General features: G+C 39.8%; 3 protein-coding genes across 8 annotated transcripts; 1 reads left to right on the forward strand and 2 right to left on the reverse strand.

The window, feature by feature from the left end:
- Positions 1-1737: 1737 nt before the first annotated feature.
- Positions 1738-8616, forward strand: LOC148846977 (uncharacterized). 4 transcript variants are annotated; one of them, XM_088950819.1, is made up of 9 exons: positions 1921-2148; positions 2226-2370; positions 3205-3272; positions 4671-4818; positions 4909-4989; positions 5763-5849; positions 6551-6636; positions 7435-7555; positions 8197-8616. In XM_088950819.1, the coding sequence occupies exons 1-9, from the start codon at positions 2105-2107 to the stop codon at positions 8272-8274; spliced, it is 858 nt and encodes a 285-aa protein (XP_088806945.1). In that variant the 5' UTR covers positions 1921-2104; the 3' UTR covers positions 8275-8616. The 4 variants fall into 4 exon arrangements, with proteins under 4 accessions (XP_088806944.1, XP_088806946.1, XP_088806945.1 ...); XM_088950821.1 differs by having other exon boundaries at positions 2081-2148; positions 4658-4818; XM_088950818.1 differs by having other exon boundaries at positions 1738-2370.
- Positions 8617-8825: 209 nt separating this feature from the next.
- On the reverse strand, positions 8826-11326 carry LOC148846978 (tetraspanin-2-like). The gene is made up of 2 exons (XM_088950813.1): positions 9669-11326; positions 8826-9446 (listed from the first exon to the last, which is right to left on the reverse strand). Exons 1-2 carry the CDS (start codon positions 10428-10430, stop codon positions 9135-9137), a joined length of 1074 nt encoding a protein of 357 aa, XP_088806939.1. The 5' UTR covers positions 10431-11326; the 3' UTR covers positions 8826-9134.
- Positions 11327-11654: 328 nt separating this feature from the next.
- On the reverse strand, positions 11655-14070 carry LOC148846979 (ACC oxidase 1). Of its 3 annotated transcripts, none has more exons than XM_088950815.1 (4): positions 13827-14070; positions 13115-13267; positions 12774-13000; positions 11655-12514 (listed from the first exon to the last, which is right to left on the reverse strand). In XM_088950815.1, the coding sequence occupies exons 2-4, from the start codon at positions 13217-13219 to the stop codon at positions 11932-11934; spliced, it is 915 nt and encodes a 304-aa protein (XP_088806941.1). In that variant the 5' UTR covers positions 13220-13267; positions 13827-14070; the 3' UTR covers positions 11655-11931. The 3 variants fall into 3 exon arrangements, with proteins under 3 accessions (XP_088806941.1, XP_088806940.1, XP_088806942.1); XM_088950814.1 differs by having other exon boundaries at positions 13115-13197; positions 13827-14054; XM_088950816.1 differs by having other exon boundaries at positions 13115-13240; positions 13827-13978.
- Positions 14071-27714: the final 13644 nt, after the last annotated feature.

Below are 27714 nucleotides of genomic sequence, written 5' to 3' on the forward strand. Positions count from 1 at the left end.
GGTGTCACCATTGGCCAACTTCATCCGAACTCTATTCGGAACCTGGTGGGGACAATTTCCCTTTTTTGCGAGCAGAACTTCCCCTTGGACTTAGAGATATTCTCCTCTATCTTGATGCTCAAGAGACAGGCGGGTTCTCTTCCTGGGGGAAGACGGGCATATTACCTTTCTCCTCGCCAGGGTTTTAAGGTTCTGCACGATTTTCCTAATAAGGTCACGGTGTGGAAGCGAGACTACTTTGGCGTGCGAAGTGCACAAGGATGGCCCTTTCAGACCGGGTGGGGTGAGGCCGCTCCTGATTTAGGCGTGACTCTCGATAAAGAGACAGTGAAGGGCCTCCGACAATGGGCACGACAAGGTTTAAAGTGCCACCACTGCTTAACGGAGGCTAAGCTTATTGCGGCCGGCCTGAGTTCGGGTAGGTTTCTAGCTATGCGGTTTCTTGCTTGCTCTGTTCTTTTCATTTTTTCTGATGTCGAACTTGTTTCTACAAGTGTGATGGACGCGGAGAGAATTCGTTGGGGGCGTCTGTTCCAAAGTATGAAGAGGAGGAAGCGGGTCGCCAAGCAAACTCGTACCGAGCTGCCCCTGAATGAGGAGCCCCAAGTTCCAATTAACAATAATATTTGAATTTGAATGAAATATTATCCATCAGAATTAATTTGGATATTATGTATTATCAATAAAATTCATTAAGAATAGTTTTTAATGAGACTTGACATAGTAGACACCAATGATGATTTCAGTGTAAATTCTTATTTATTTTTGTTTCATTTCTGCTTTATTTTATTTATTTGCATTGTAGAAGAAAAAATAAAACCTAAGCTAATTAAGGGAGTGTTCCAATGAATAGTTCTGATCAACAATTGAATCCACATAGAGTTGTGAAAGACCTGCTTACGTATATCATATGCTTCTCCACCTGTTTACATATATCATATACTTCTCCACTATTAAATTGTTTTGTTTCATCATAAACTTCATGTTTGTTTTTATTTAAGTATCATTGCTACCATGTCAGCAGATTTTTCAAAATTCGGTTATAAGTTTGTTTGATTATCTGTAGTTATTGTTGTATTTATGAAAACTATTTCCTTTAACCATGTCATGCCACGTCATCCCAAAAATAATCAACATCTCCTGTAAAGAGGAATCATTGATTTCCTTTTTCAGCCCAATTTTAATAATTATTTGCTGATTGATTTGTCTATTTCTCAGAAATCCATCAAGTAATTTTTTAATCATTGACGTAGGGCAGATTTCTAAGAATTATGCATCCGTCCCAAACAGCATCTTAAACGGTCATTTTTTTTGACTGTCAGCTTCAGCCTCTTTAGAGTAGCTTCTGTTGAGCGCTTCAAAGCAGCTGAACTAGATTAAAGGCAAGTTTGGCACATCTTTATGTGCTTTTTTGGTTGTTTATAAGACGAGTAGACCGATTTTTGGTCTATTTCTATTTGGTTCATAAAAGATTTAGCCACCAAAAATCAAAATGGTGAAAAATCCATTTTGAACTGATTTCGAGAATCTCCAAATGAAGCTTTTTGTATCATTCACATTTTGTTCTCACATAGAAAGATACAGAAAGACATGCATCTATTAAATGTACTTTTTTGGCAATTTAGATCTTCATATAAAATTCAATACATCTTTTGATTATCAAAATTACCAGAAAATCTTCTAAAAAAGAGAGGCCAAACATTAAGGGCACGTTTGATAACTTATCGGGATCGCCTCAGCTCAATCCAACTTAACAGTCATGATTAGCTGAATCGCCCTCATTAAGGCACGTTTGATAACACTTTTTAGAGATATGAAGTCTTAAATATTTAATTTTCAGATGCAGCCCAAGCTTCGGCTGAAGTCATGACTGAATTTTTTCAGTGCTTTAGAAGATGCAGCCCAAGCTTCGGCCTCATTGCTTATTTCGAGTTTCAGCATTACATAGCTAAGATACCGTCCAATGCGGTATCAAACGTATCTAGGACTTGGAACCTGGACCTGCTTAATCATCAATATAGGAGCGTAGCTCGCGTCGCGCGTTAGATAATCCCAAATTTTTCTAGAAAAATATATTCGTAGAGGGAAAGATAACCAACAATGGATGGTAGCATGGCTGTTCGTCTGCAACACAGAGTGCCAGTTTTGGTGGGTGCTTCTCGCTCTGCTTCTACATGCTCCATATATGCTTCTATTCTTCATTTCTCAACAAAAGTGACAAATAGGTGCTTCGGAAGTAGAACACCTCGTCGCTTCATACTAGGCCTTGGTGCCGCGTTTTTTCCTCAGTTCGTGGGCATGGCGGGTAAATGTGGAGGAAAATCTTTCTTCGCTTCTGCAAGACAGCAAGGGATCTCTTCCGTTGAACAAGTTAATTCTCACTTCTTTATTGCTCTTGCATCCTGTTAATGCTTTTGGCTTCTATGACTCACTTAAATTTTATTTTATTTTATTTTCTAACGACGGTGCTCGTACTAAACATTGGAGATGCTAATGCATGAATAAAAGGGAACCATAATTTCAGGACTCTTACTAAACATATTTGTTCGAATTATGTTTGCTCCGTATTTTTATTTCGTGGGTTCTCTCGAATTTCTAAATTTTATTGTATAAATCAGTTATGATGCGAAATTGCAAATGGTTGTGGGATTTCTAAGAAAAATCAGAATTTCATAATCAGGATGAACATACTTGCTTTGTTTATTAGTTTTGGTCTACCCTTCCATATTCTGGTTTCAGTCTTCGTTTTGGATGGTTGGAGTTAATCGTTGTGCTCGAGACTTGAAGAAATTTGGGTCATATCCATTGTCATGGAATTTGGCGAAGACTTAGGAGGTTGAGCAAGAAACCTAAGATTAATTAGAAGAAATTTGGGCCATTAAGGTAGATTTATCTATTCTCATGAAAATTGCCCAAGTTTTTGCATGTTGAGGTTAATTAGAAGAATACTGTAGGTCTCCGGTTAATAATGGCTCTCAGGAAACTTTTATAGCCACAAAACAAAACCGTCTTTCTTATCTGCCGAGAATGCTTTGCTTTTTCCTCTCTAGAACGTTGAAATATTTACATTGTGGTTCTTAGTTATGCTGTGATATTGGTTATCTTTTTGAACTTGCAAATGTCACCACTAATCTTGTAAATGTCCGAATTGCTATTTGTATCCTACTTAAGTGTCTGATGAGCTACTTCTGTTCCGTCTGGAAGGTGCTGACAAATGTTGAATGGCCAGAAGAATTTCCGTTCAAGGAAGAGGACTTCCAGCGATTTGATGAGTATGGTTTTGTTGCCTAATCATGTCATATGTACATCTTCTGGATTCTTCTTTGCATGATTTTTTGAGCATATTGGCTGTCTTCCTTTTGTCTGTCCTGCCTAATTTATTCGTCCTTCCATCTCAAGCACATTGTGCAAGATTTAAACGAATAGCTTCATTTAAGAGTATGATTTCAGTAAGCACATTACTTTTATTATTTACTTGGAAAGGGTAACTCTATAAAATATTAAAAATTAAAAGTTAGAAGGATCTGTATATGAGAGAGGATGTACAGATGGACAAACAACCCCTGCCAATAATAAAGGATAACAAAGCAAGGAGCTCTTGCTATACAAAGTGCCGTCTTTACCTTAGATTTTGCAAACTGATATGCAACAGAGTTCAGCTCTCTAGGATTCCATCTAAAACTTGTTGTAATTGAACTCAATATCTCCCTAATCACATTGGTCTACCAATCACAAATGGTTACCCCCAGCTTCCCTTCAACAAGCAAGGAAGAGAGCCAGCTTGCTGGTAAGAGGGGCTCCTATGGAGCTAATACCTCACTAATACCTCAGCTCTAGTGATGCCTGTTTCACAAATAAACCACACTACTCTTAGTGGAGGCTGAAGTAAAAGGTAGCAAAAAACGATTTGTGGGTTGGCCGTCCGAGCCTTTTATCAAGAACTTTGTATGATTGATGAGGTCATCCAAGCCTTTTATCTAGAACTTTGTTTGGTTTGATGATAGGCAACATAATTCTAATTTGTATATTTTATTTTCCAATTATCTTTTCCTGGACGAGACATCTTGGTTCTTACTGATTTTATGCTTCATTCTTAGGCTAACAAATAGGTAAAAATGGAGCTTGTAGTATTTGATGCGGACATAAATCTGGGACAGAATAATCTTTATTTGAATAATTAACTTGAACTTGGTTAACAATGTAGCATATTTTCTAAGTCACATCTATGAGGTTCCATATTTTGTTATCAATTGAAACATAGTGTTCAATGTTGAATGAAAACATTTCATGTATCTGAAGTTTTTGAGCATCTTGAGTTGGATGTTTGGGTCATTTCTCTATAAATTTGGTTTTTTTTTTTTGAATCTCATTACTTCATAATTCTAAACCAATAGAAGTACATTCCTTGTGTATTTATTTTATCAGTAATCTTGACATATATGGAACATCTTAGTTACCTATTTTTGTTCATCCATTATATTATGTTTGATGTGAGGTAACCTTGGATGCTAATAGCAAGAGAATACTTTGTGAATGATTTCTCAAGCCAGTAGATAGGTTCATTTTCCAGAGGCTGTCCCCCCTCCCAACGGAATTAAACTTTAGACAGGACATATTTGTATATGTATGAAAAATTGTATATCTTAAAGCATAACAGTTCATTTTGGTAGGTCACCAGATTCTTTATTCTATGAGACACCACGCTTTGTGACACATATTGATGATCCGGCAATTGCGGCACTTACAAAATACTACTCTAAAGTTTTCCCACCTAGTAATACTCCAGGAGTGAGTCTTCTTGATTTATGCAGCAGTTGGGTAAGATAATTCTGACTTTTATGCTTTGATTTCTTCCATGGCTGTGTTTGCATCACTTATATTCTGATTACCTGCTGTCTTATGTTCTAGGTAAGTCATTTTCCAGCAGGATACAAACAAGACAGGATAGTAGGTCTGGGTATGAATGAAGAAGAGCTTAAGCGAAATCCTGTATGTTAATACTGCTATCTCTTTTTTTTTTTGTTCTTTTTTTATGGTGGTGTGTGTGCTTTAGGGGGACGGGTGTTAAAGTCTCATTGTTAGTAATTAAAGACAAGCCTTTGAATTAAACAGTTGGTGACGGGCACTTGTTGGACCCCCATGATCATCGTCATCATCTAAGCATTTTCCCAACTATATGGGGTTGGCTACATGCATCCTGTTTTGCCATTCTGTTCTGACCCTAATTATTAACTTGAGAGCACATGGCTAGGAAACACAACAGTTCAATTTGCAACCTGTAATAATTTTCTGTATTTTGTTTGAAATTATCTCTTACGCTTATAAGTGTGTATGAAAAGGTGAAAACCGTGTGGGGTTTCGGTTGATAATTGACGAAAACTGGAAGTTGTGTTCTATTAGTAATATAACATCTATTTTTGTGCAATTATAGTAATTTCTTCTGGTTAGAATTCCAATTGCTTTATTTTCTCTATTTAGTTATCTAAAAACGGATTTTTATTTCAAGTGAGACATATTTGTGCAGAAGAAAGAATTATTCTAATTGTCTTTTAGCAAATTGCCTAGTAGCATTCCTTGAAAACACATGACAGTTGCAGGAAGTATTTTAGAATCATATATTCCATGCACTAGGTTTGTGCATCCTACCAACCTTTTCTCAAACTCAATTTGGTCTTGCTGTAAACTATGACTATGCCATTCATATCTGATCACTTGTGAACAAATATCAACAGAACTTTTACATGTGGTATCTTCATGTACAGGTTCTAACTGAGTATGTTGTACAAGATTTAAATGTGAATCCCAAACTCCCATTTGAAGATGATTCTTTTGATGTCATTACTAATGTGGTATGTGACTCTCTCCAATACTTTTAATATCAACTGGCTCTTTTGATGTTATTAAGGTGGTTTTGAATCTATATCCACATAAAACATATAAGATTGTAATAACGGATCATGTTGAGATTTCTGCGGGAATGTTTCTTGAGGAATTTGGCCTTGGAATAGCTGCTGTTATACTGTTGACTTGTCTAATTATCACATATGCCCAAATATCTTTATTGAAAAATCTATCAGAGGACTATGTATAGTAATCTTCTTATGTTGGATATTAAGTTAGTGGCATTAAAACATCAATCCATTTGTTTCATAGTCAACTAAAAGAAGTATAATAGGCCCTTGGCCGGATATTTTACAAGAACTTTTATCTTTGATTTTTATTGTGAAGTTAGTTAATTGTTGGTCCATTTATAGATAGTTCTTGTGGCAAACATCACCATTTTATAATACCTTTACCAATTCTAGCATATAAGTTTATCATGGTGCACTTCAATTACAAAAGGACAAAATAGAGAACACACATAGAGCCCTTTTATTTGCAAAAACATGTTTACATTTTGTGTTCTAAGATCTCCATGACGCTAGCATTGTTCCAGCAATGTGTCTGTGACCTATGGAGAGAACAAGCATTCTTGCTTACCATGAAGATGGCAGTGCTTCATAGATCATACTATCCAAGCCTTTCATGTATGAATTTGTCATCCTTGCAGGTTAGTGTTGATTATTTAACCAAGCCAATTGATGTTTTCAAAGAGATGTATCGGATTCTTAAACCAAGGGGTCTAGCTATAATGAGGTAAGAACCTTTTGTACTTCCTTATATGCAAGGTAGAACTTATTGTTCTTCCTTTTATGCAATTTAGAATCATTTTAAGTACACCATGCACATTAGAGATTTTTGTCTCATAAGCAATTACTCTGGTAACTAGTTCGCTAGTTAGAAAAATTTTATCCTTGAATATAAAAACTTATTCTGTTATCTCCTAGATTAAATTGATATGGTGTTTAAGTATATCATTTTTTTTGAAAAGTTATGACCTATGATAAAAGTCATGCCCATTCACACTTGTGTCCCTTGAAATAATTAGAGAAAATGATTGACCAACTTTGGACGATAAGGAATGTTTCTGTTATATGACGCCATTTGGTGCGTATTTTTGCACGGTCTTTCGGCTATTTACAGGCCGGAAAGATAAAAAATCAGTTTATTCCCCTTTGACACGGAATATCTAGCCATCAAAAGACGTGGTGTCGAAAAGACGCGTGAAGCCCATTTTGGGAAGCTCCAAATGAAGCTTCTTGCGTCTTTCGCGTTTTAATCTCATGTGGAAAGACCCGAAACGATGCACGGAAAGACATGCATCTGCCAAACAATCTTCAGGCTGCCCAGGTCTTATATCAAAAGCTCAATGCGTATAGACTGTCACGACACACGGAAAGACGTGTCTGCCAAACGATCTTCTGCCCATCTCTGTTAGAGCTATGAGAAGATCTTTTCAAAAAGACTTGTCAAACGGGCCCATAGTGCATATTGTTCTTGTTATGCTTGGTGGTATTGACAATTGCTAATTGCCCACCCGTCTCTTTAAATCAGCTTTTCAAACCGTTGTTTTTGGACAAAAGCAATCTCCATATGGACTCAAACAGGTGATGCTGATCATGTTCTGATTGTTGGGTCATATTTCCATTATGCTGGAGGCTTTGAACCACCTCAGGTATTATGTGGTCAAACTCTTCCTGGAATCTGTCTTTCTTTTTCTTGAATTTACATAAGCTTGAACACATCTTGAAAACTGAAACTTTTTAATGAGAGTTTCTTCTTTTTCTTTTTTCCTCGCATTCCTGAGTAACGAGAACCTCCTTAGTTGACTATTTCTTGCTGGTAACTTGAACTGTTACTCAATAAATTTCTATTTAAATAACCAAGTGTTGCCACTGAGGATCTTTCTAATGATTTAATTAGCCTGATAGATCAGAATCAGATAATGATAGGAAACTTGGTATTCTCACAAGCAAAAGAAAAAGGAAAAAAAAAAAACTGATCAAGGCATTATAAGTACACCTTGAGCGCTTAGAGTATTTGGATCTCAAAGAAATCTCCACACAAACATTGCCCCTTATGCAGGCAGATGGGGAAGGCACCATATATCTCTAGCTCTCTTCTCTTATAATATGAAATGAGAATTATGGCCCATGGTATCATCAAATGGCTGACAAAATGTTGCTTTGCACCTGATTAATATTTCCTATTTAACGAATAAGAACTTAAAGTTTTTTTTTTTTTTCGGTAGACTTTAACCATTTAACTGATGATCAGTTGTATATTTGGCTTACATGTTTGCATGTTCGCTTTCAGACTGTAGATATATCTCCCAATCCAGGACGTTCAGATCCAATGTACATTGTATACTCTAGAAAGGCATCCACTGCCTAGTAGACATCTGTTCTTATGACTGCCTTCTCTTTTCCAATGTGCACAAATTTAGAATTGCTTAACAAAAACGCTGCTAGTAAGTGTTGGGCTTTGCAAAAAGAATAGAAAATGCAACCGGACTACAAATTGTTTAATACTTTGAGTGGATATCCTTGTAAGTTGTAACAGTGGTATATATATTCTGTCCCCTCCCCTCTTTTTTAAACAGGTCATATTACATTTAGAAAATAATTGTAATATTTTTACAGTCAAAGACAAATTTAAAGTTGAGGAAACATTAACATGGGGTGATTCTATAATATTTTATGTATTTGATTGCAATAAAAGTTCTGTTAGAATTAAGGGTCAGTTGTGTATGACAGTGAAGAATGATTTCTATTTTCTAGTTTCTAGAATTGAAATTTGCAGGTGGGGTATTTGAATTCAAAGTTCAAACATTGACCTTGAACCACACGACGAAGCTCGTTTCCAACAATCAGGTGCAGTGCAGCATCACATTCCATGCATAATTTAAAAGAATTAATACACCCGTGCACTTGCAAGACCAGTGATGGAGAAAATGCAACCCAATTCCAATGACAAACAATAGCCACAGAATAAGAACAATCTTATTCTTTGCCAACTGAGTACAGATGAGAATTGGGTTATGTGACAACTGACAAGTCGGCAAAACTTCATCCATCACTTTTTGAAGGATCATTTCCCAACTTGTTCAACTTGGACTCAATTAAAAACGAGAAATTCCAGATATGAAATGAAACTACAGAGTGGTGGAAGGAATTAGAATACTGAATATATATATACCAGTGACAAAACCAGAATCTGTTGGGAGTTTGGAGAGGGAGAGAGAGGAGCCAAACCTAAGCCCAACCCTGCTTGTAACGCTGGAAAAGATCCTCGGTCTGAGCATTCTTGAAGGCACTGCAAGCAATGAGGTAGACCCAGATCAGAGCTACCAGGGCGGCTATGAGAATCACGTTTGCCTTCCTCCATTCCTTCCTCAAGTTTTCCAGGAGCCCCGCTTTGCAGGCGTTGCACCCGTAGCACAACTGCGACTGGTCATTGCTCCACGTGTAGCAATCGGCGTCAGCTGTTGGGTTTAACGGGTTTACCCACATCGTCGGGTTCACGTACCCGTACCCGCATGCTGTCGGAGGCTTGCAACACCCTGACTGCCAACACAGTGCACACAAACACGAGTCCAGTGCTAAAGTCAAAAAAGAAGAACTAGATGAAATAAAGAATTCCAAAATCCAAACTGTGGGACTCATTACTCTTGGGAGGGCACTCGCATGCATGCCCTTGGATCAGAATATCCTAGTCCCCACTGTGCTCTGGAGACTATACTAGTATACTGTGCAGAATAAGTACGTGATCGACGGTGAGGGACTTGCCTGAAGAGGAGAGATGTGAGCCATGAAGAACTGATCGACGGTGATGTAGTCTTGGCTAAGCTTGGAACAGACGTTAGAGTTGGCGAGACAAGTTCGAATCTTGCCCCAATTTGCAGAACCGGTGACGTGGTTGCGGAGCCACGAGGAGAAACCTTCGAGCCTGTACTCCTTGTAGCCCCTGCCGGGTACAACGTAGCTGCCGTCGGGCCTGGTGACGACGAAAGCGAGGACGAGTAGGGCGAGGAGGAGCACGATGAGGACAGCCATGCAGAAGATGTAGAAGGCCAGGAGGCACTGGCGGTTCCAGTAGGCGCCGACGAATCCCGCGAGAGATACCAGAAGGATGAGGACGCCGATGAGGACGACCGGCCACCGGAAATAGTAGACGCACTCGTTGTCCGGTTTCGAGGCTAGCCAGATTCCGGTGCCGATGATGGGGATTGAACAGAGGAGAGCCAGAAAATTGAGGATGGCTATGATGTTGTTACTTACTGCCATGGCGGGTCTTTTTCTCTTTGAATTATATCTCTGTAATTCAGAGAAAACAGAAAGGATACTGAAACTGGGGATTTGGTGGGATGAGAGGCAAAGGATTTTTAATGGTGGGTTGGGGATGGGGAGGGGCGCTTTGCTTTTTAGTCTCCACTTTATACACAGGAAATCTGGGCCTGAAAGTGGGAATGGGAGGTGTGTAAAGCAAGTCTCCTTCCATATCCGTAGATGGTTGGGCTTTCGTTTCGAATATTGAAAGAAAGCTCCCATCTTTCTTTTCTTTTATTGGCTTCGGACTTTCGGGTAATTAATGGATCACTGGCAAACCTCAATAATAAAAAAAACAGGATTGAAAATCTCAAGTCTCAACCCTTTGATCCATGACCTAATATTTTCAAATGAAGTGTGGTTTGACTTTGACACGTGGAAATCAATGATCATCGTAAACATCGTATCTGCTCTCTGGCCTCCAAGTGGTACAACTGTGGCTTGAGATCAAGTTGTGTACGCATACGTGCGTGGCAGGACTTGCCACGTGGCTATAAGTGGAGCGTTTCTTCATTTATATTTCTCTCTCTTTTGTAAAATACAGCTCAGTAGCTCTGGATGCCGTGTGGATTCAGAACAACTCTTGTCTGTAGTTTTAAGGAAGGCGAGATAGATGGATATTCAGCAATTCATTTCCATGAAGAAGAGGAAATAGAAGAGACGAACCAAGTTGCGGTGGAAACAAGGTTGTTCATACTACCAGAGAGCCCTCTTGATCAAAGGAAAGCCGAAAGCAGCATCTCTCAAACTTCGGTTCTTATTAGTTATTAACCTTTGAATCCACGTCCAGCATTGCGGATTTAGTAAATGACCCACTCTGCTTTGAAGGATTAAATTTTTATGGAGAAGAAGAGGCAATAAGATTTTTGTGCTTTCCTTGCCCCCATTAATGTCTAACATAGTAACATCCAATGATTCAATGAGTGGGTATTAACAGAATCATTGTTTACCTTTGTTTCATGGACATCTTTAATCAGAATGCTTATCTGACTCAGAGTTTCAAATCCTCTGAAATTTAGAAACTTTTAGTTATGTTTGATCACCAACTCAGCCACTCTGTTCCATAACTGGTGTCCAATAAGGCTTCTTTTTCTTTGTCTGAAGCAATATATTAAAATGTTATCCCTGTAATTTCGCTTACAGAATTTGCTTGGTCAATCTTTAGTATTATTTTCTAAAAATTTTGTTTCTCTGTATCTCTGAGTTGCTCTTAAAATCATATTCATTTCAAAGTGGGGTTAATTAGACCTGTTCTCTGTTCCTTGTTAGATTAGCCACATGCTTCTAGGAAGGCCAACTGTGACAATTTCTTCTGCTGATCTTGGCTGCTCCTGTCAAATTTGGCCACGTTATCCTTGTTTAAGGAAAACCTCAAACTTTAACCCAAGAGAGAGCACGGAAACATTATAATTAAGGGCAACATAGCTGAATTTGATTGGGCAGTTGTAGCAAAGGCACATAAACTGGAGAATTTTCTTTATTTCTAATTTGGACTGTCACCTTAGATTGGTGGCTTAAGAAACTGCTTGAACCAAACAGAACTATCCATTACAGAAATGTTCGTAAGCTGACTCATGCAGAAGAACAAACAAAAGACAAAGAAACGCAAGGACAGATACAAATTCAGAAACTCTGTTCTGGAATTAAGATCTACTTCACTAACAGGACAGTTAATAGAATGGCTAAAAACTGAGATATACTATCAAGAAACTGATTGATCTTCTTAAACAACTTCTTTTGCAATCTTCTTCATGGACTCAAATCTAGGTCCCTTGTCTGCAAACTTGGTGGTGGCATAGAGTTTGAGGTAGTCTTGGAAGCAGTAGTGATTAGGATACAGGAGCTTGGGAGCTGGAGAAATAATGGCATCACCAGCAGGATTATAGAAGGTAGCAATGGACAGCCTGCTACCATCCTTTCCAGCCATGACCCGGTGCAGAGTGCTCTTGTACCTCCCATTACTCAACACTTCCACCTGATCACCTGTATTTACAAAGAGAGTGTTGTTCTTAGAAGGTGGTATCTGCACCCACTGTTCATCCTTGAAGAATTCTAGGCCTGGGACTTGGTCATCTTGAAGCAAGAGAATGATTCCGCCTGCATCTGTGTGCTCTCGGAGTCCCCTCACGAACTCGGGTTGAGGACACTGAGGGTACTTAGCCAACTTTGTTCCCACAGAAGGACCTGCAGATCCTGAGAATGCACTCATCAAGTAACTTTTCTCCAAACCCAGATTCTCACACATAAGCTCTGAGAGCTTCTCTGCGAGCTTAATCACCTGTTTAATGTATTCATCCATTCCTTCACTGAAAATGATATATAGTGCATCAATTAGTGGTCAGTATACATGCATATATTTATAAATTATATGGAAAACTGAGGAATTAATATATGCATTCCTGTAAGAATGTATTAACAGACTACTGGGTTGTGATTTGTAGGGTTGTTCTATTGCTGGGTGCAATTAATTAATGGAATTAAAGAATCCTCTCGAGTTGACAAGCCTGAGAATGCGGGTTTGAGCGTGAGAGATAGCCAGGAACAAGCTTTATGACTTAGACTCACCAAAACTCCTTTGAGAGAGCTGTGAATTCATCAATGTTTGAGGTTGGCCTATGACAAATGAAGAAAGTGGTTTCCCAATCAGCACCGGAAGTAACACCTCCGTTCTCCATTAATCTTTTAGCTGTCTCCGATTCATAGAAGCTCTCCTTCATGCATTTATCATAATGTATGTTAAATAGTCCCTTCACCTTCTCCATCAGCTCTCCGTCAACTCCATGGTTCACAACCTGCACATATATAAGTATGTGTTATGTATTATCAGGCTGAAACATCACAGATGATCAGCAATATTTAATCGTGTCAAAGGCGAATTAAAGAAAACTGTAAGCTTTCATCACAACCTGAAAGAAGCCCCACTTTTCACAAGCATGGTGCAGCAGCGCCATTGTTTCGCTCCTTTTGTCGCCATTGAGCTCATTGAAGTCTATCACAGGGATCTCCATCATCAATCTTTTGTCTTGTTCAGACTGAAAGAACAGTCGCTCACTAGCTCACTGAAGAGAAACAGTGACCTACTGAAGTATATATAGACAGTTGAACAGATCCAGGAATTTACTTCCAGTAATATTATAATCTAAGGATAATGAAGAATGGAAGGATCCATGGCTGTTGTGCATGGTCAATCCAACCATAACTTCTTGGAAGTTGAACCGTTGCATGCCTTGAGAATAGCAAACATAAATCAATTAATTAAATGGGTTCACATTCACTTAACCATCACCATGTTTTCTCCCACTCAGAGATCAATTAGGCTTTATTTTATTCTTTGTATTGTGAAAAACAAAAACTTCTCTTATTGATAGCTTGATTCTTGCCTTGCAATTCTCATAATGTATATATCTACTCTCTCTCTCTCTCTCTCTCTCTCTCTCTCTACATTGATTCAACTAAGGAGTTGTATTTTATTATTTACATGCATTTGTAGATATATAGTTTTCCCAATTGGTTGATTCTTGTCTTGTAATTCACATCATTTAAATTAACCAGATCGGTACTGCATTCAATGTGATGTTTCCAAATAACCCAGCAAAAGTAAAGGGAAATGAACCTCACCATACATCCAATGGGCGCTTGGGGTTGTTAGTTGGCAGAAAGGATCTTCCATTCAACGAATCATGGATATGAAATGCTTACACCATAGGAGAGAACTCAATCCAAGCAGGCCTTGCTGATTTTTTATGCTAAAACTGCCTTCGTCTTATCATAAATCTTGAAACTTTCTCTCCAGTTTTGTGTTCATGCACCTTGTCATTTACTCGGGCTTGGGATTGAAGAGATTTCACCAATGTGGACAAAAACAGACCTATTCATACTTTGTGCTGAAATTTAATTAATTATAATATATATAATAAAGATTGAACACTAGACCACCTTATCAAATAGGCTCCAACACCATCTTAATTAATCATTCAACCTAAAAGCTTAGCTGTTAGGAACTGTCCATGAATAGGTTTTTATTCTCTTACAGTCATCCGTGTAATTACCAATTTTAGAGATTCCTAACATCTTTACTCTTTGATTGGGCGATATAACATTTTTTAACCAATAGCTTGATTTGGGATCTCCCACAGTTTGCACTTGTCCCGGCTTTCATCTTTCTTTTCAAAGCTTAAAAAGAACTTATATATATATATATATATATATATAATGAGATGGTTATATAAGAATCATTTGATTATCTAACTTTTTAGTACAACCAAAGCTTTAACCGGGACCCATGCAATGATGGGTCCTGATTCTTTCAACATAGAACAGTGGCAAGATATCGATCCGATCCTAGTGGAAGAAATACCTTTGTTTTATCTTTTCCTTTTTTCTTTTTCTTTTTCTTTTTTTTTTTTTTTTTTGTGACTTTAGACCTTGGGGGTAACAAAAGTATTGCAAAGTTGGCTTTTCATAAGTCCACTTTTAATTAGCTTACCAAACGTCTGTCTAGGGCTTTCATGTTGCTGCTTTTGGCTTTGGAAGGTAGAGCCCCCTGGAAAGCCTGTAAGCGATGCTTAGTTAAAAATCTTGGAGGATCCACATTGACAATTTTTAAGCCACTTAGATAGCTTTCTGTTAAAGCTTCTAATGGCTTAACGAAAATAGCCCAGGGCTTTTAGATAGCACAACTTCTACAAAGCAGCTCAAGCAACTCAACCACAGCTTAAGCCCTTCCTGATAAGATGATTGTAAAACAGTAAATATTTTTCACCAAACATTGCTTATGGGCTTTCTTGATAGGATGAACGCAACAGCTGTTCAGGAGGCCGTGGAACTAATAGCAACTCTCTACACCAGTCATACATGGAGCCCACAAACTTTCAGCCTCTCACTATGGGTCCCATGTATTTATCATTGATGTGGGGTGATATCATTGGTCCCACAGCCCCTGCTACACAGCCAAAGCATTCAGCTAATCCAAATTCTATAACAAGTACCAAAGCAAAGGTGCCAGTTAGCTCGCTGCTATTTGTTGCAAAGCCCTAAAAATCAATCTCCCTTCCATTGGGATTGGGTGTGGGTTTGGGTTTTGGAGATGGGCTGTATTAAGCATACCACTGTATAGCCCATTTGATTTAAGGAAGGCTTTCCCCTCACTTAACTAACTTGTTTATCTATGAGTCTTCGCTGATCAGGGAATAAGAGTGCAAGTCGGGTATCCAACTTTTAACAAATGCTCAATCCTAGTCTATCCAAGTTTCCTTTTACCAACCTACCAGGGAAGTGTGACCTAATGCATTCGTCCTAATTTTGTAGGGAAAACTTTGAATTCTAAGTTGAACCAGCAAGAAACCATGCACATGGGTTGGTGTTACAAAGAACACCTATTAAGATAGAAAATTGAAATTGAATCCTTAGAGAAGAGGAAGAAGAAAGTAATATTATGTGGTAGTATTGTAAAGAAAATTTCCAAAACGTATAAGAATGAATTCCATGTACAATTCAAAACAATCCTAAGTTAATGAATGTATCAACCAGTTTTAGTTTGAACTTTGTAGCTTTTAATGTCAAGGAGCTGGTGCTTATGAAAATTCAAAAAGTCCAGATTTCTATAATGTCTCATGGGTAGAAATGTAGGAACAAGTCCAGATTTCTTATCAATGACCACTCTACCCACACCTACCCACATGACATCCTAGCAACAGAAGGGGAAACATTTCGCTCTCGGTTTTGTAGAGATTTCTTCTCCTTTTTGCTTGTCATGGTTTGAGACTTGTCTGTCTGTCTTAGAGTTGGTGGTATGGAAGAGGAGGTTCTTGTTAATGCACTTAACAAGGTTGGGTGTTCGGAAGATGGAGTGGACATTGATGATGAAATCAGTAATAGGGAGGATGGTGATAAGTGGAATCGGTGCTTGGTGGGGAAAGTTCAGGGAGATAAAGTGGTGAATCATGCAGCAGTCATGGGTTTTTTTTCAAAGTCATGGAACTTGAAGCGATCAGTGGTGGTGGAGGGTTCACCTGAAGGCCATTTTCTGTTTTTCTTCACCCATGAAGTGGACGTGTTGGACCGTGGCCCATGGGCAGTTGCTGGTCAAATTCTGGTCTTGAAGCGGTGGATTACAGAAGGATTGTTAGAAGAAATGAATTTTTCCAAAACTGAATTCACCGTCCAAATACATGGTTTGCCATTGGATTAGCGCATCAGGAGTGTTGGAGAACAAATTGCAGCATGGGTGAGCAAAGTAGTAGCAAATAACTCATTGGATCTGTAGAAATGTTGGACTAGCCATGTCCTTGCAAGAGTGGAGATTGATTTGAATCAACCACTGAAGAAAAGCGTACCGGTGTATCGTAAAATGAAGAGTCCTCTCTGGGTTGATATCAAATATGAGAGATTACCATTATTCTGTTACCATTGCAGGCGTATCGGCCATGATGGGAAACATTGTATGGAGTGGGTAGAGAAGGAAAAGATGGAAAAGGATGAAGCTCAAAATCTTTGTTATGATGCATCGTTACATGCTGATCCACCAACTTTTTTTGGCCAGACCTCTAGATTCAAGAAACACGACAAGGGTGTCTCTCTGCTTGTTCAACGGGTTACGTCTATTGCTCCGCCGGAGGCAACGACGAAGGGTGGAAAAAGTGTAGTGACTTTTGTGGTTGCTAGTGGAGAGCCGTTTGGTGGTGGCATTGAAAGTAGAGGAGATTGTGGCGTGCAATCTGGACATGAACAAGCAGTTACGGGAACATTGATGGCAGAGAATATTAAAGAGGAACTTCCAAGAAGTTTAAGGATCCTGAGGGGATTCCGAAAACATTTCTCTACAGTTCAAAGTTAGGGGTTGTAGGACCCTCAAAAAAGAGGAAAGTTGTGTCTTTCTCTAATGTGGGGAATGAATTAATACATCATTTATGGGTGGGGGAGAATGGTGGGAAGGAGACTTGTGAAAAAGTTACAGACCTTACAAGTGATGAGGTGGCAAGGAGTGGATGTACTGAGAATTCAAATTCACGGGCTTCGGTGGTTGTCCCTCTACAACCCCGAGTGGATCCATGAGGATCTTAGCATGCAACTGTAGAGGTTCGGGGTGCACCTCTACAGTTCAAGAATTCCAAGCACTCAATCGTATGATGAAGCCATAATTTATTTTCATTTCTGAAACAAAAGCATCTGTAGAAAGAGGAGTAAATGTGCTTAGGAAGGTTGGCTTCCAACATTACTGTATTGTTTCGTCCAAGGGGCGGAGTGGGGGTCTTTGGCTTGCATGGCAATCACACATTGATGTTGAGATCCTTTTTCAAGATGATTTTATGATTGCTGGTTTGGTTAATGGTGCTCCTCCAATGATGGAATGGTTGTTTTCAGGTGTTTATGGAGACCCAAGAAGGTCTGGTGGTAAGGTCTTATGGGAAATGCTTGAAGGCATTGCTGGGAATTATTTGGGTTCATGGATTTGTTTAGGTGACTTCAATGCTATTGCCTGCGGTGATGAGAAGAGAGGAGGGAAAAAAGGTATTGGTGCTAGCTCTTACCGGCCTGTTGAGGTTCAAGAGAAGTGCAATTTAATTGATCTAGGCTTTGTGGGAGAAGGTTTACTTGGACTAATGGTCAACAGGGGCTTGCCAATGTTGCTGAACGGCTTGATCGGGCATTGGTTAATGTTGAATGGAGGGAGTTATTTCCCCGGGCCATGGTCTTTCATCTTCCAGCCATTCAATCTTACCACTGTCCAATTTTAGTTGATATTGAAGGGGATGTGAAGCCCGAGAAAAAATTCTTTAAATTTGAAGCTATGTGGTTGAGGGATTCAAATTGTAGAGAGGTGGTAAAGCGTTCATGGGTTGAGCACTCTATTGGAGGAGGTGTAAGGAGGGGTTTAAGTGGTGTCAGGAAATCTCTGAGTAGATGGAACAGAACTGAATTCGGCAATATCTTCAATCATATGAGTCGTATTCGGAATGAAATTGGTTCGGTTCAACAGTTGGACCACTCCTCTCATATAGCAGGTATGTTGCAATCACTGTACTTATAGCTTTAAGAGCTTCAACGTAAGGAGGAACTATTTTGGATGTAACGTTCTTGTGAGTCTTGGCTCTACTTAGGTGATCAAAATACTCATTACTTCTGTTAAAGTGTGCCGAATAGGGGTAGTTTAGTCTTCTTATGCTTATTAAGTAGCTTGCTTATGTGGCAGTGTTATTAGAGTCACTCAGCCTCACACTTAAGTAAGGGCATTTTTGTCTTTGTAAAGATCATTAGAATCTAATGAAGATTAAGGGGGTCGACTATAGGGGTAATCCAACAGATTTTGGCAGACCCTTTTTTTTCTTTCTTCTTCTTCTCTTCTTCTTCCTCTTCTCCTTCCTTCTCTTCCTGGTTCGGACTATTGTAGCAGCATTCGAAAAATGGTATCAAAGCCATGCTCCTGACCTACTTCAGTTGGTAAAGCACCTCAGCAGTGTCCGTGACTCTCCTCCGTTTCTAGTCAGTCTATGGAGAGAACTGGTTCGCCGTAGGTCTAAAACATCACAAGTCATCTCTCTCTGCTGCGCATAACCTTCTTCATCAAGAAAAGTGACTTCAGCAGTGAATGGTTGGTTGATATTCTCAAAGGAAGGTCGGTTATCTCTTCTTCTTGTGTTACTGATATTTCTTGGTAGAAACCCTACAAGAAGCTGCTAGTATCGATCAGAACCTAGAGAACTAGGTTCATTGTTGCCCTAGAAAGGGCTATGTGCAGTAGTCGAATGGTGTAGGGGCTGTTGTGAGTTGTTGAGTGGTGTTAGGGCTGTTGTGAGTGGCCGAATGGTGTAAGGTGTAATGCTGTGACCTAGCCGAGTTTTTTTGTGGGTGTGTAGTGCCCTCTTAAAACTGTTAAACTAGTCTGAACTGGGTGTAATAGGTTTAACTATGTTGTGGTGCTTATGTTGCACAATCCCTATTGAGTGGATGTAAGAGGGCTTACATGTGATTAGTGTGTGTTAAATTGCTACCTGTGTGGTCAGTGGTGTTGTGAAATCAGCAGTAGTGTGAATAAGAACAAGGCATGTGTATCCACTGTTGTGCTTAGGAGTTACTATAGGTGCTGGAACATCATTTTTTTTGAATAACAACAGTCATCTTGTTGCTGAGAATTCAGGTTAGAGGCAACTGTGAAAGAGTACAATGGAAGCAATAGGAGATGGGTATAATGATCAGAAACCTAGTGTGGTGGTTTCCTCTGACTACCTAGGTGTACGGATGACTTCAATTAAACTGAATGGGGAGAACTATGTTCCATGGGCTAAATCTGTGAAAGTTTTTCTCAAGGCAAAGAAGAAAGTGAAGCACATAAAAGATGAAAAACCATCGGCTGACTCCCCAGGGTTTGATGATTAGGAACAAGAAGATGCTCAAATCATGACTTGGCTATGGAACAGTATGGAACCCAAAATCAGTGCCAACTTCATGTTTCTTGATACAGCTAAGGATATATGGGAACGTGCTAAGAAGTTGTATTCTATGGCACTGCAGACTTGGTCATCCTTCCCTCAAGGTGGTGGTCCTCCAGTAGCTTTTCAGTCATCTCTTACTCCTCTTCAATGGCACTGCAGACTTAGTCATCCTTCCCTCAAGGCCTTGAAGTTACTTGTTCCTTCCTTGAGTCATCTTTTATCATTAGATTGTGAGTCATGTCAATTGGGTAAACATCATAGAGTCTCATTTAGTCCAAGAGTTGATAGTCGTGCCTCAAGTCCTTTTGCTTTAGTTCATTTCGATGTATGGGGTCCAATTAAAGTGGTGTCATACAATGGGTATAAGTATTTTGTAATATTTGTTGATGACTTTTCAAGGATGGCATGGATTTATCTTATGAAAGATCGTAGTGAGTTGTTCCCTATTTTTCAAAAATTTTATGCTGAAATACGCACTCAATTTATTAAAATTCTTCGCTCCGATAATGCCAAAGAATACAATTCCTCACCATTTTAGCAATACCTAGAACATCATGGGATCATTCATCAAACTTCTTGTGCCTACACCCCACAACAGAATGGTGTAGCTGAATGAAAAAATCAACATCTTCTTGAAACTGCTCGATCCTTGATGATTAATATGAATGTCCCAAAGTATTTTTGGAGTGATGCTGTTCTCACATCCTGTTTTCTGATCAATTGGATGCCCATGTCAATCCTTGGAAGTCATTCCCCTTTCTCCATGTTGTTTCCCACTTTATCTCCATTTCCTCTTACCCCAAGAATCTTTGGTTGTGTTTGTTTTGTTCAACACTTGGGGCCTGGGTTAGACAAGCTAGATGCTCGAGCTACTAAGTGTATCTTTCTTGGCTACTCAAGGACTCAGAAAGGGTACAAGTGTTATAACCCAAAATCCTATAAATCGTTTGTGTGCTCTGATGTCACCTTCTTTGAGTCAGTTCCGTTCTTCTCAGATGTTGGGGTCTCTTCCTCTCCCTCTATGGTTCCCCTTCCTGTACCTATTGTGGACATCCTTCCAGTAGCTCTTGGTTCTACTGCAGATGCACATCCTATGCCTGTTACTACTGAGAAGCCGCCAATCACTCAAGTGTATACCTGCAGAAGTGCATCGGGCCCTCCTCCACTTCAGCCCCTGTTGACAGATCCTGCTACTGCTCCTTCAGATCCTGATCTTCCTATTGCTCTGCGAAAAGGTAAACGTACTTGTACTTCTCAACCCATTTCACACTATGTTTCTACTGCTCACCTTTCTGCTTCTCATTGCAAATTTATATCATTACTCTCATCTGTTCTCATTCCCAAGACTGTCCAGGAAGCTCTTGCCTCCCCAGGGTGGCGGCAAGCCATGGAAGAAGAACTCTCTGCTCTACAACATAATCAACATGGGAACTCACCGCTCTTCCTTCCGGTAAGCATACAGTTGGGTGTAAATGGGTCTACACAGTGAAGTATCTTCCTGATGGCAGTGTGGAGCGATTGAAAGCGAGGTTGGTGGACAAGGGTTATTCTCAGATGTATGGTGTGGACTATATGGAGACATTTTCTCTTGTGGCTAAGATTGGTTCAGTTCGGGTGCTGATTTCATTAGCTGCTATGTATGATTGGCCTCTTGTACAACTTGACATAAAAAATGCCTTCCTGCATGGTGATCTAGTTGAGGAGGTGTATATGGAGCAACCACCAGGGGTTGTTGCTCAGGGGGAATCTGGAAAAGTGTGTAGGCTCAAAAAAGCAATTTATGGACTGAAACAATCTCCACGTGCTTGGTTTGGCAAGTTCAATGAAGTGATGAAAGCCTTTCGGATGAAACAATGTCAGGTTGATCATTCTGTGTTAAGCTATAACTCAAAGGATGGGAAAATCTTGCTAGTTGTGTATGTGGATGATATTGTCATAACTGGGAGTGATAGCAATGGAATCAATAGGTTGAAGAAATTCTCACAGGATCACTTCAATACGAAAGATCTGGGGAAGCTGAAATATTTCCTGGGAATAGAGGTTGCGAGGTCAAAACATGGGATCAACCTATGTCAAAGAAAATACGTTCTTGATCTACTTGAAGAAACATGATTGTTAGGTGCTAAACCAGCAGGAACTCTTATGGAACTCAATGCCAAGCTGAGTGTTGATGCGGGTGAAGAGTTTGATGATCCTGGAAGATACAGAAGGTTGGTGCGCAAATTGAACTACCCAACCAAATATATCATTTGCTGTGAGTGTGGTGAGCCAGTTTATGCAACATCCTCGGGTTCCTCACTGGGAAGCTGTTCTGAGAATTGTTAGGTAACTAAAAGGTGCTTCAGGTCGTGGTTTGTTATACCAAAGTGGAGGAACTCTTGAGATAGTAGGGTACACAGGTGCTGACTGGGTTGGTTCTATATCAGATAGGAGATCAACTACAGGGTATTGTACCTTCCTCGGTGGCAATCTTGTAACTTGGAAGAGCAAGAAACAAACAGTTGTGGCAAGAAGTAGTGCAGAAGTAGAGTACAGGGCTATGGCCCATACCACATGTGAGCTAGTATGGCTGAAGAACTTGCTTCAAGAGATGGGATTCTCAATTGACAAACCCATGAAACTATACTGTGATAACCAAGCTGCTGTTCGTATCTCTTCCAATCCCGTCTTTCATGAGAGAACTAAGCATATTGAGGTTGATTGTCACTTTGTAAGAGATAAAGTGATAAGTGGGGTGATAACCACATCTCATGTGAGCTGAGGAAATCAGTGGGCAGATCTTCTCACAAAGGGATTGTCTCAGGGAAGAATAGATTACATTTGTAACAAGCTGGGACTATATGATATATACTCTCCAGCTTGAGGGGGAGTGTTAGAATGCTCGAGTCAGGGGTATTTTGGTCATTCTGGATTATCTGCTTGAGAGTGAAAGGTCTATTGTATCTGAGTTTAAGTTATGTGTCCCATCTTCTATGAGGGACAAAATGGTCTTTCCTGTAACTCTATGTTTTTGAATAAATACAAGTGGGTCAGTTAGGGGAGGGTGATTTTGACTCTCTTCTAGTCTGGCCGAACCTTTCTTTCTTTCTTCATCTTCTTCTTCTTCTTCTTCTTCTTCTTCTTCTTCTTTCTCTTTTCTTTCTTCTTCTCTACCTCAACCTAGAATCTGCTAGGGTTTAGTAACAACTCAGAAGCTGGAAAGATTTTATTAGTGGTCTATGTGGATGATATTGTCATTAATGGTAGTGATAAATTGGGGATTGGCAAACTAAAGGTATTTCTACCAAATCATTTTCAAACAAGACCTTGGAACATTAAAGTATTTCTTGGGAATAGAAGTTTCCAGGTCAAAACAATGTGTAAATCTGTGCCAAAGGAAATATGTTCTTGATCTATTGGAAGAAACATGACTATTAGGTGCAAAACCGGCTGAGACCCCAACGGAACCAAATGTTAAGTTGAGTAGTGATACAGGAGAAGTATTTGAAGATCCTGGAAGGTATAGACGACTAATGGGAAAGCTTAACTATCTAACTATCACGAGACCCGACATCTCCTTTGCAGTCAATGTGGTGAGCCAATTCATGCAAAACCCTCGTATACCTCACTGGGATGCAGTCCTTAGAATTGTGAAGTATCTGAAAGGAGCTCCAGGCCGTGGGCTATTGTATAAATCAGGAGGAAAACTTAAAGTAGTTGGGTATACAGATGCAGACTAGGCAGGCTCAGTGAATGACAGAAGATCTACTACAGGCTATTGCACATTTCTTGGAGGAAATCTTGTGACATGGAAGAGTAAAAAGCAGGCGGTGGTGGCCAAAAGCAGTATTGAAGCCGAGTATAGGGCCATGGCACACACTACCAAGCTGCACTCCATATCTCATCCAACCCTGTCTTTCATGAGAGAACAAAGCACATAGAGGTTGATTGCCACTTTGTGAGAGAGAAGGTTCTTGCTGGAGAAATAAATACAGAACATGTGGGCTCTAATGACCAGTGGGCATATTTGTTTACAAAAGCTCTAAGCTCAGGGAAAGTGAACTATCTATGTAACAAGCTGGGATTATATGACATATTCTCCAGCTTAAGGGGGAGTGTTAAAGTGTGTCGAATAGGGGTAGTTTAGTCTTCTTATGCTTATTAAGTAGCTTGCTTATGTGGCAGTGTTATTAGAGTCACTCTGCCCCACACTTAAGTAAGGGCATTTTTGTCTTTGTAAAGATCATTAGAATCTAATGAAGATTAAGGGGGTCGATTGTAGGGGTAATCCAACAGATTTCGACAGACCCTTTTTTTTCTTTCTTCTTCTTCTCTTCTTCTTCCTCTTCTCCTTCCTTCTCTTCCTGGTTCGGACTACTGTAGTAGCATTCGAAACAACTTCCATTTGACTACAGTTCAACATAGAAGACGTTCCTCCATTGATGGCCTTAAGAGGGCAGATGGCTCGTGGACTTATGATAAGAATGAGGTTTGGAATATGTTTGTTGAGCATTTTAGTAACTTGTTCGAGACTTCCTCCCCAAAGTCGCTCCTAAGGTTCTTGCATTACTGCAACCTATTGTCACAACTCAAAATAACGAAGACCTATGTAGACTTCCAATCAAGGATGAAATTGAGTCGGCTATCATGCAAATGGGCCCTTTTAAGGCCCCTAGCCCAGATGGTATGTCTGCTTTGTTCTTTCAAAAATTTTGGGATTTGGTTGGTGATGATATTACACTATGGATTCATGGTCTCTTTAATGGCAATACACTTGACCCAGATTTCACCCGAACAAATCTAGTTCTCATTCCTAAGGTTTCCCACCCAATTTAAGTTAATGATTTTCAACCCATCAGCCTTTACAATGTAATTTATAAATTTTTTGTTAAATTACTTGCGACCACTATTGCATAAAATAATCTCACCTTGGCAAGCTGCATTCGTCCTAGGCAAGCAAATTGCTGACAATGTTTTAGTTGCCCATGAAATTATTCATTTTATCAAGAAGAAAAAAGGAAAAAATGGTGTTTTTGCTTTCGAGGTTGATATGTCTAAGGCATATGACAGGATTGAATGGGTGTTTCTTACCACAATTTTGCAAAAGTTGGGCTTTAATCAGAAGTTTGTCAAGCTTATTCACTTGTGCATTTATACCCCCTCCTTTTCAATTCTGGTCAATGGAGAGAATTCTAACAAGTTCTTTCCTTAACGAGGGTTACATCAAGGCAATCATTTATCTCCATATTTGTTCATTATATGCATGAATGCTCTCTCTTTTGCTTTCAAAACTTGTTAAGGATAAGAAATTGTCTGGAATCAAGTTTTCTCGCAAATACCCAATAGTCTCACACATGATGTTCGCCGATGATTTAGTAATTTTGGCAAAGCCACGATACATGAGCTTGAAAATGTAAAAAAGGCACTTCAGATTTTTTGTTGTAGTTCAGGGCTAGAAGTCAACTATGCAAAATCTGGTATTCTCATTAATAAGAACGTGCATCGCCATCTTCGTAATATGTTAGTTCGTTTCTTGAAGGTGAAATGCATCTCACAAAGAGACAAATATTTGAGAGCCCCCTATTTATAGGCAAAGACAATAATGAAGTTTTTTCTTTGGTGGTAAAAAGGGTCTGTGACAGACTTAATGGTTGGCGTGCACATACTCTCACATTTGTAGGCCGGGTTGCACTTGTGAATCATGTGGTAACAACTATTCCTACTTACTTGATGTCAGTACTTTCACTCCCCATAACAACATGTGAAGACATAGAGAAGGTTATGTGTTGTTTTATTTGGGGTGCTTACGATTCGAACAATTTCTATCCGATAGTTTCATGGCAAAAAATATGCTTACCGAAAGTTGCAAGTGGCTTAGGTGTGATACGAATGAAATACTTCAATGATGCTTTGTTAGCTAAGGTTGGGTGGAGAATCTTGACTAAACAGGGTTCAATATGGGTTTCAATTTTGAAGTCAAAGCACTTTCCATTTGAAGAATTTTTGGATTGTGATCCTAAACGGCATGACTGTTGGGTGTGGAAGGGTATTTGTCGCTTAAGGCATGTACTTCGTGCGGACTGTGTGCGTCGGGTGGGTAATGGTCACTCTATAAGTATATGGGGTGATCCATGGGTCCCCTGTCAACCAAATTTCAAATTACAGATCCCACCTACCAGTGTTTCGGATGGCATGTGTAGAGTTTGTGATCTTCTAGACTCTAACTGACAGTGGAGATTGGATCTCCTTCACAGATTTTTTTGATCCAATTTCAATTCGAAACATCCTTAAGGTACCTATCTCTATTAGATCAAGTGGTGATGATGGCTGGTTGTGGTTATTAGAGCGCCTAAGGGCCACAACACTGCTCAAGACCCAGTCGCCTCTTCGGCATGGGCAAAGTTCAGGAGTGGACTATGAGTCGCTCCCAAAGCCTAAGGGCCACAACACTGCTCAAGACCCAGTCGCCTCTTCAGCATGGGCAAAGTTCAGGAGTGGACTACGAGTCACTCCCAAAGCCTAAGGGCTACAATACTGCATAAGACCCAGTCGCCTCTTCGGCATGGGCAAGCAAGTCCCAGTCACCTCCTTGGCATGGACACTTAAGACCTAGTCGCCTCTTCGGCATGGGCGAGCTAATCCTAGTCGCCTCCTTGGCATGGGCACTTAAGGCACAATCGCCTCTTCGGCATGGGCAAAATCCAGGAGTTGACTGCGAGTCGCTCCCAGAGCCTAAGAAATCGAATCAGCGCTTACGAGCTCATCGAATTACGGGCCAAAAGGAGAAATCTACTCCATTCGCCGAGTTATCTTCACATCGGGAGTGGGGGGCAAATGATGAGGGCGGATTTGGCCCTCCATTGACATTATGACACCTGGCACCTCATGCCAAATAAGTGCTAACTACACCAGGCTGCTCGCCAGCTCGCCACTTACAGGCAGCTCGCCACCATCCAGCACTTACAGGTAGCTCGCCACAGGAAGCTCGCCACAAGCAGCTCGCCACCCAAACAACGCGACACTTCACAGGCAAACCGACCACCGCATGATAATTCCAAGGAGCTCACCACCGTACCCCGCATTTTACGGGATTGTGACTTGTAATTGCTATATTAGCTCACCCACTCCCCGATTTAGGTGGAAATGGGCCACCTTACCGATTGGTGGCTTTATCCCCACCTAACACAAAAGCAGGTCCCATCAAAGCGGGAATCCAGGAATTGCTCCACCAAACCCACAAGGGGGAAAAAGAATGGTAACCCCTGCTCTATAGCTCTCTCATTCTCTAATATCATTCTCAGCTCACTATTAAGTGTTGACTTAGCCATCGGAGTGTCCCCGCCGGGTAAGCCACCCCAGGTTCTCTGATTCAGTTCTTGTAGGCAACCAGTTCTCGCCACCTACAAAGATGAGCAGATCATCTCCTGCAGGTAGTTAGCCAAAAAATAAAATGATACATGACCGGAAACGGTTAAATCAGTAGATACCATTGAATTGTAGTGATTGGTTGATACTAACTTGATTCTCAAATAAATCCAACCTATGAGCTTAAATGCATCTATGCTGCTAGAAAGACATGATAAGGAAGGCCTTTGACCAATCATGATTAAACAATCATCTAAATTGAGTTAAAAAAAAGTTGGGTAAAACCCAATTTGTTTGCAACTCTCATCGATTAAATATTTTCCTTCTTTTATACTAAATCTCAATGTCAAATGAAGACTCATTTAAAGGGTGTTTTTGTTGCGTAAATATTGTTTTTGTATTTTATTTAATTGGTAAACAAGAAAAAATGCATACAAAGTATAATGTTAAATTGCTCATTGTTGTTTATTATACATAAATGCCATCAGGTGTCATTGCATCACCTAGGATGAAATGCCCACATATCTATCTATACTATCTATAATAGTACCAATAGATGTAGTTAGCTTTTGAAATTTTCACTAGACTAAAATATCCCATCTCTAAGGTTTGAATAGAGAAGAAGCAATGGTTAATATGTAATTTTGTTTTCTCATTTAACATTTATCAGGAAATGACTATTCTTTCTCATTTAATGCTTATTACAAAAAAGACACAAAACTCCATTCTTT

The sequence above is a fragment of the Nelumbo lutea genome, chromosome 6 (assembly GCF_056320005.1).
Source record: "Nelumbo lutea isolate HS-2025 chromosome 6, American lotus-T2T, whole genome shotgun sequence".
In the NCBI taxonomy this organism is placed as follows: Eukaryota; Viridiplantae; Streptophyta; class Magnoliopsida; order Proteales; family Nelumbonaceae; genus Nelumbo; species Nelumbo lutea.

What these genes read in the sequence shown, in the direction of transcription:
- LOC148846978 (XM_088950813.1), bottom strand. Translation starts at nt 10,430, where the DNA reads ATGGGAGCTTTCTTTCAATATTCGAAACGAAAGCCCAACCATCTACGG. An exon ending in CTCACATCTCTCCTCTTCAG is followed by an intron (nt 9,447 to 9,668) that starts GCAAGTCCCTCA and finishes CTGTGTTGGCAG; the next exon opens with TCAGGGTGTTGCAAGCCTCC.
- LOC148846979 (XM_088950814.1), bottom strand. Translation starts at nt 13,878, where the DNA reads ATGGAAGATCCTTTCTGCCAACTAACAACCCCAAGCGCCCATTGGATG. An exon ending in AAGCGCCCATTGGATGTATG is followed by an intron (nt 13,198 to 13,826) that starts GTGAGGTTCATT and finishes TCCCTGTGATAG; the next exon opens with ACTTCAATGAGCTCAATGGC. An exon ending in GCTCTCTCAAAGGAGTTTTG is followed by an intron (nt 12,515 to 12,773) that starts GTGAGTCTAAGT and finishes TATCATTTTCAG; the next exon opens with TGAAGGAATGGATGAATACA.
- LOC148846977 (XM_088950818.1), top strand. Translation starts at nt 2,101, where the DNA reads ATGGATGGTAGCATGGCTGTTCGTCTGCAACACAGAGTGCCAGTTTTG. An exon ending in GGATCTCTTCCGTTGAACAA is followed by an intron (nt 2,371 to 3,204) that starts GTTAATTCTCAC and finishes TCCGTCTGGAAG; the next exon opens with GTGCTGACAAATGTTGAATG. An exon ending in AAGAGCTTAAGCGAAATCCT is followed by an intron (nt 4,990 to 5,762) that starts GTATGTTAATAC and finishes CTTCATGTACAG; the next exon opens with GTTCTAACTGAGTATGTTGT.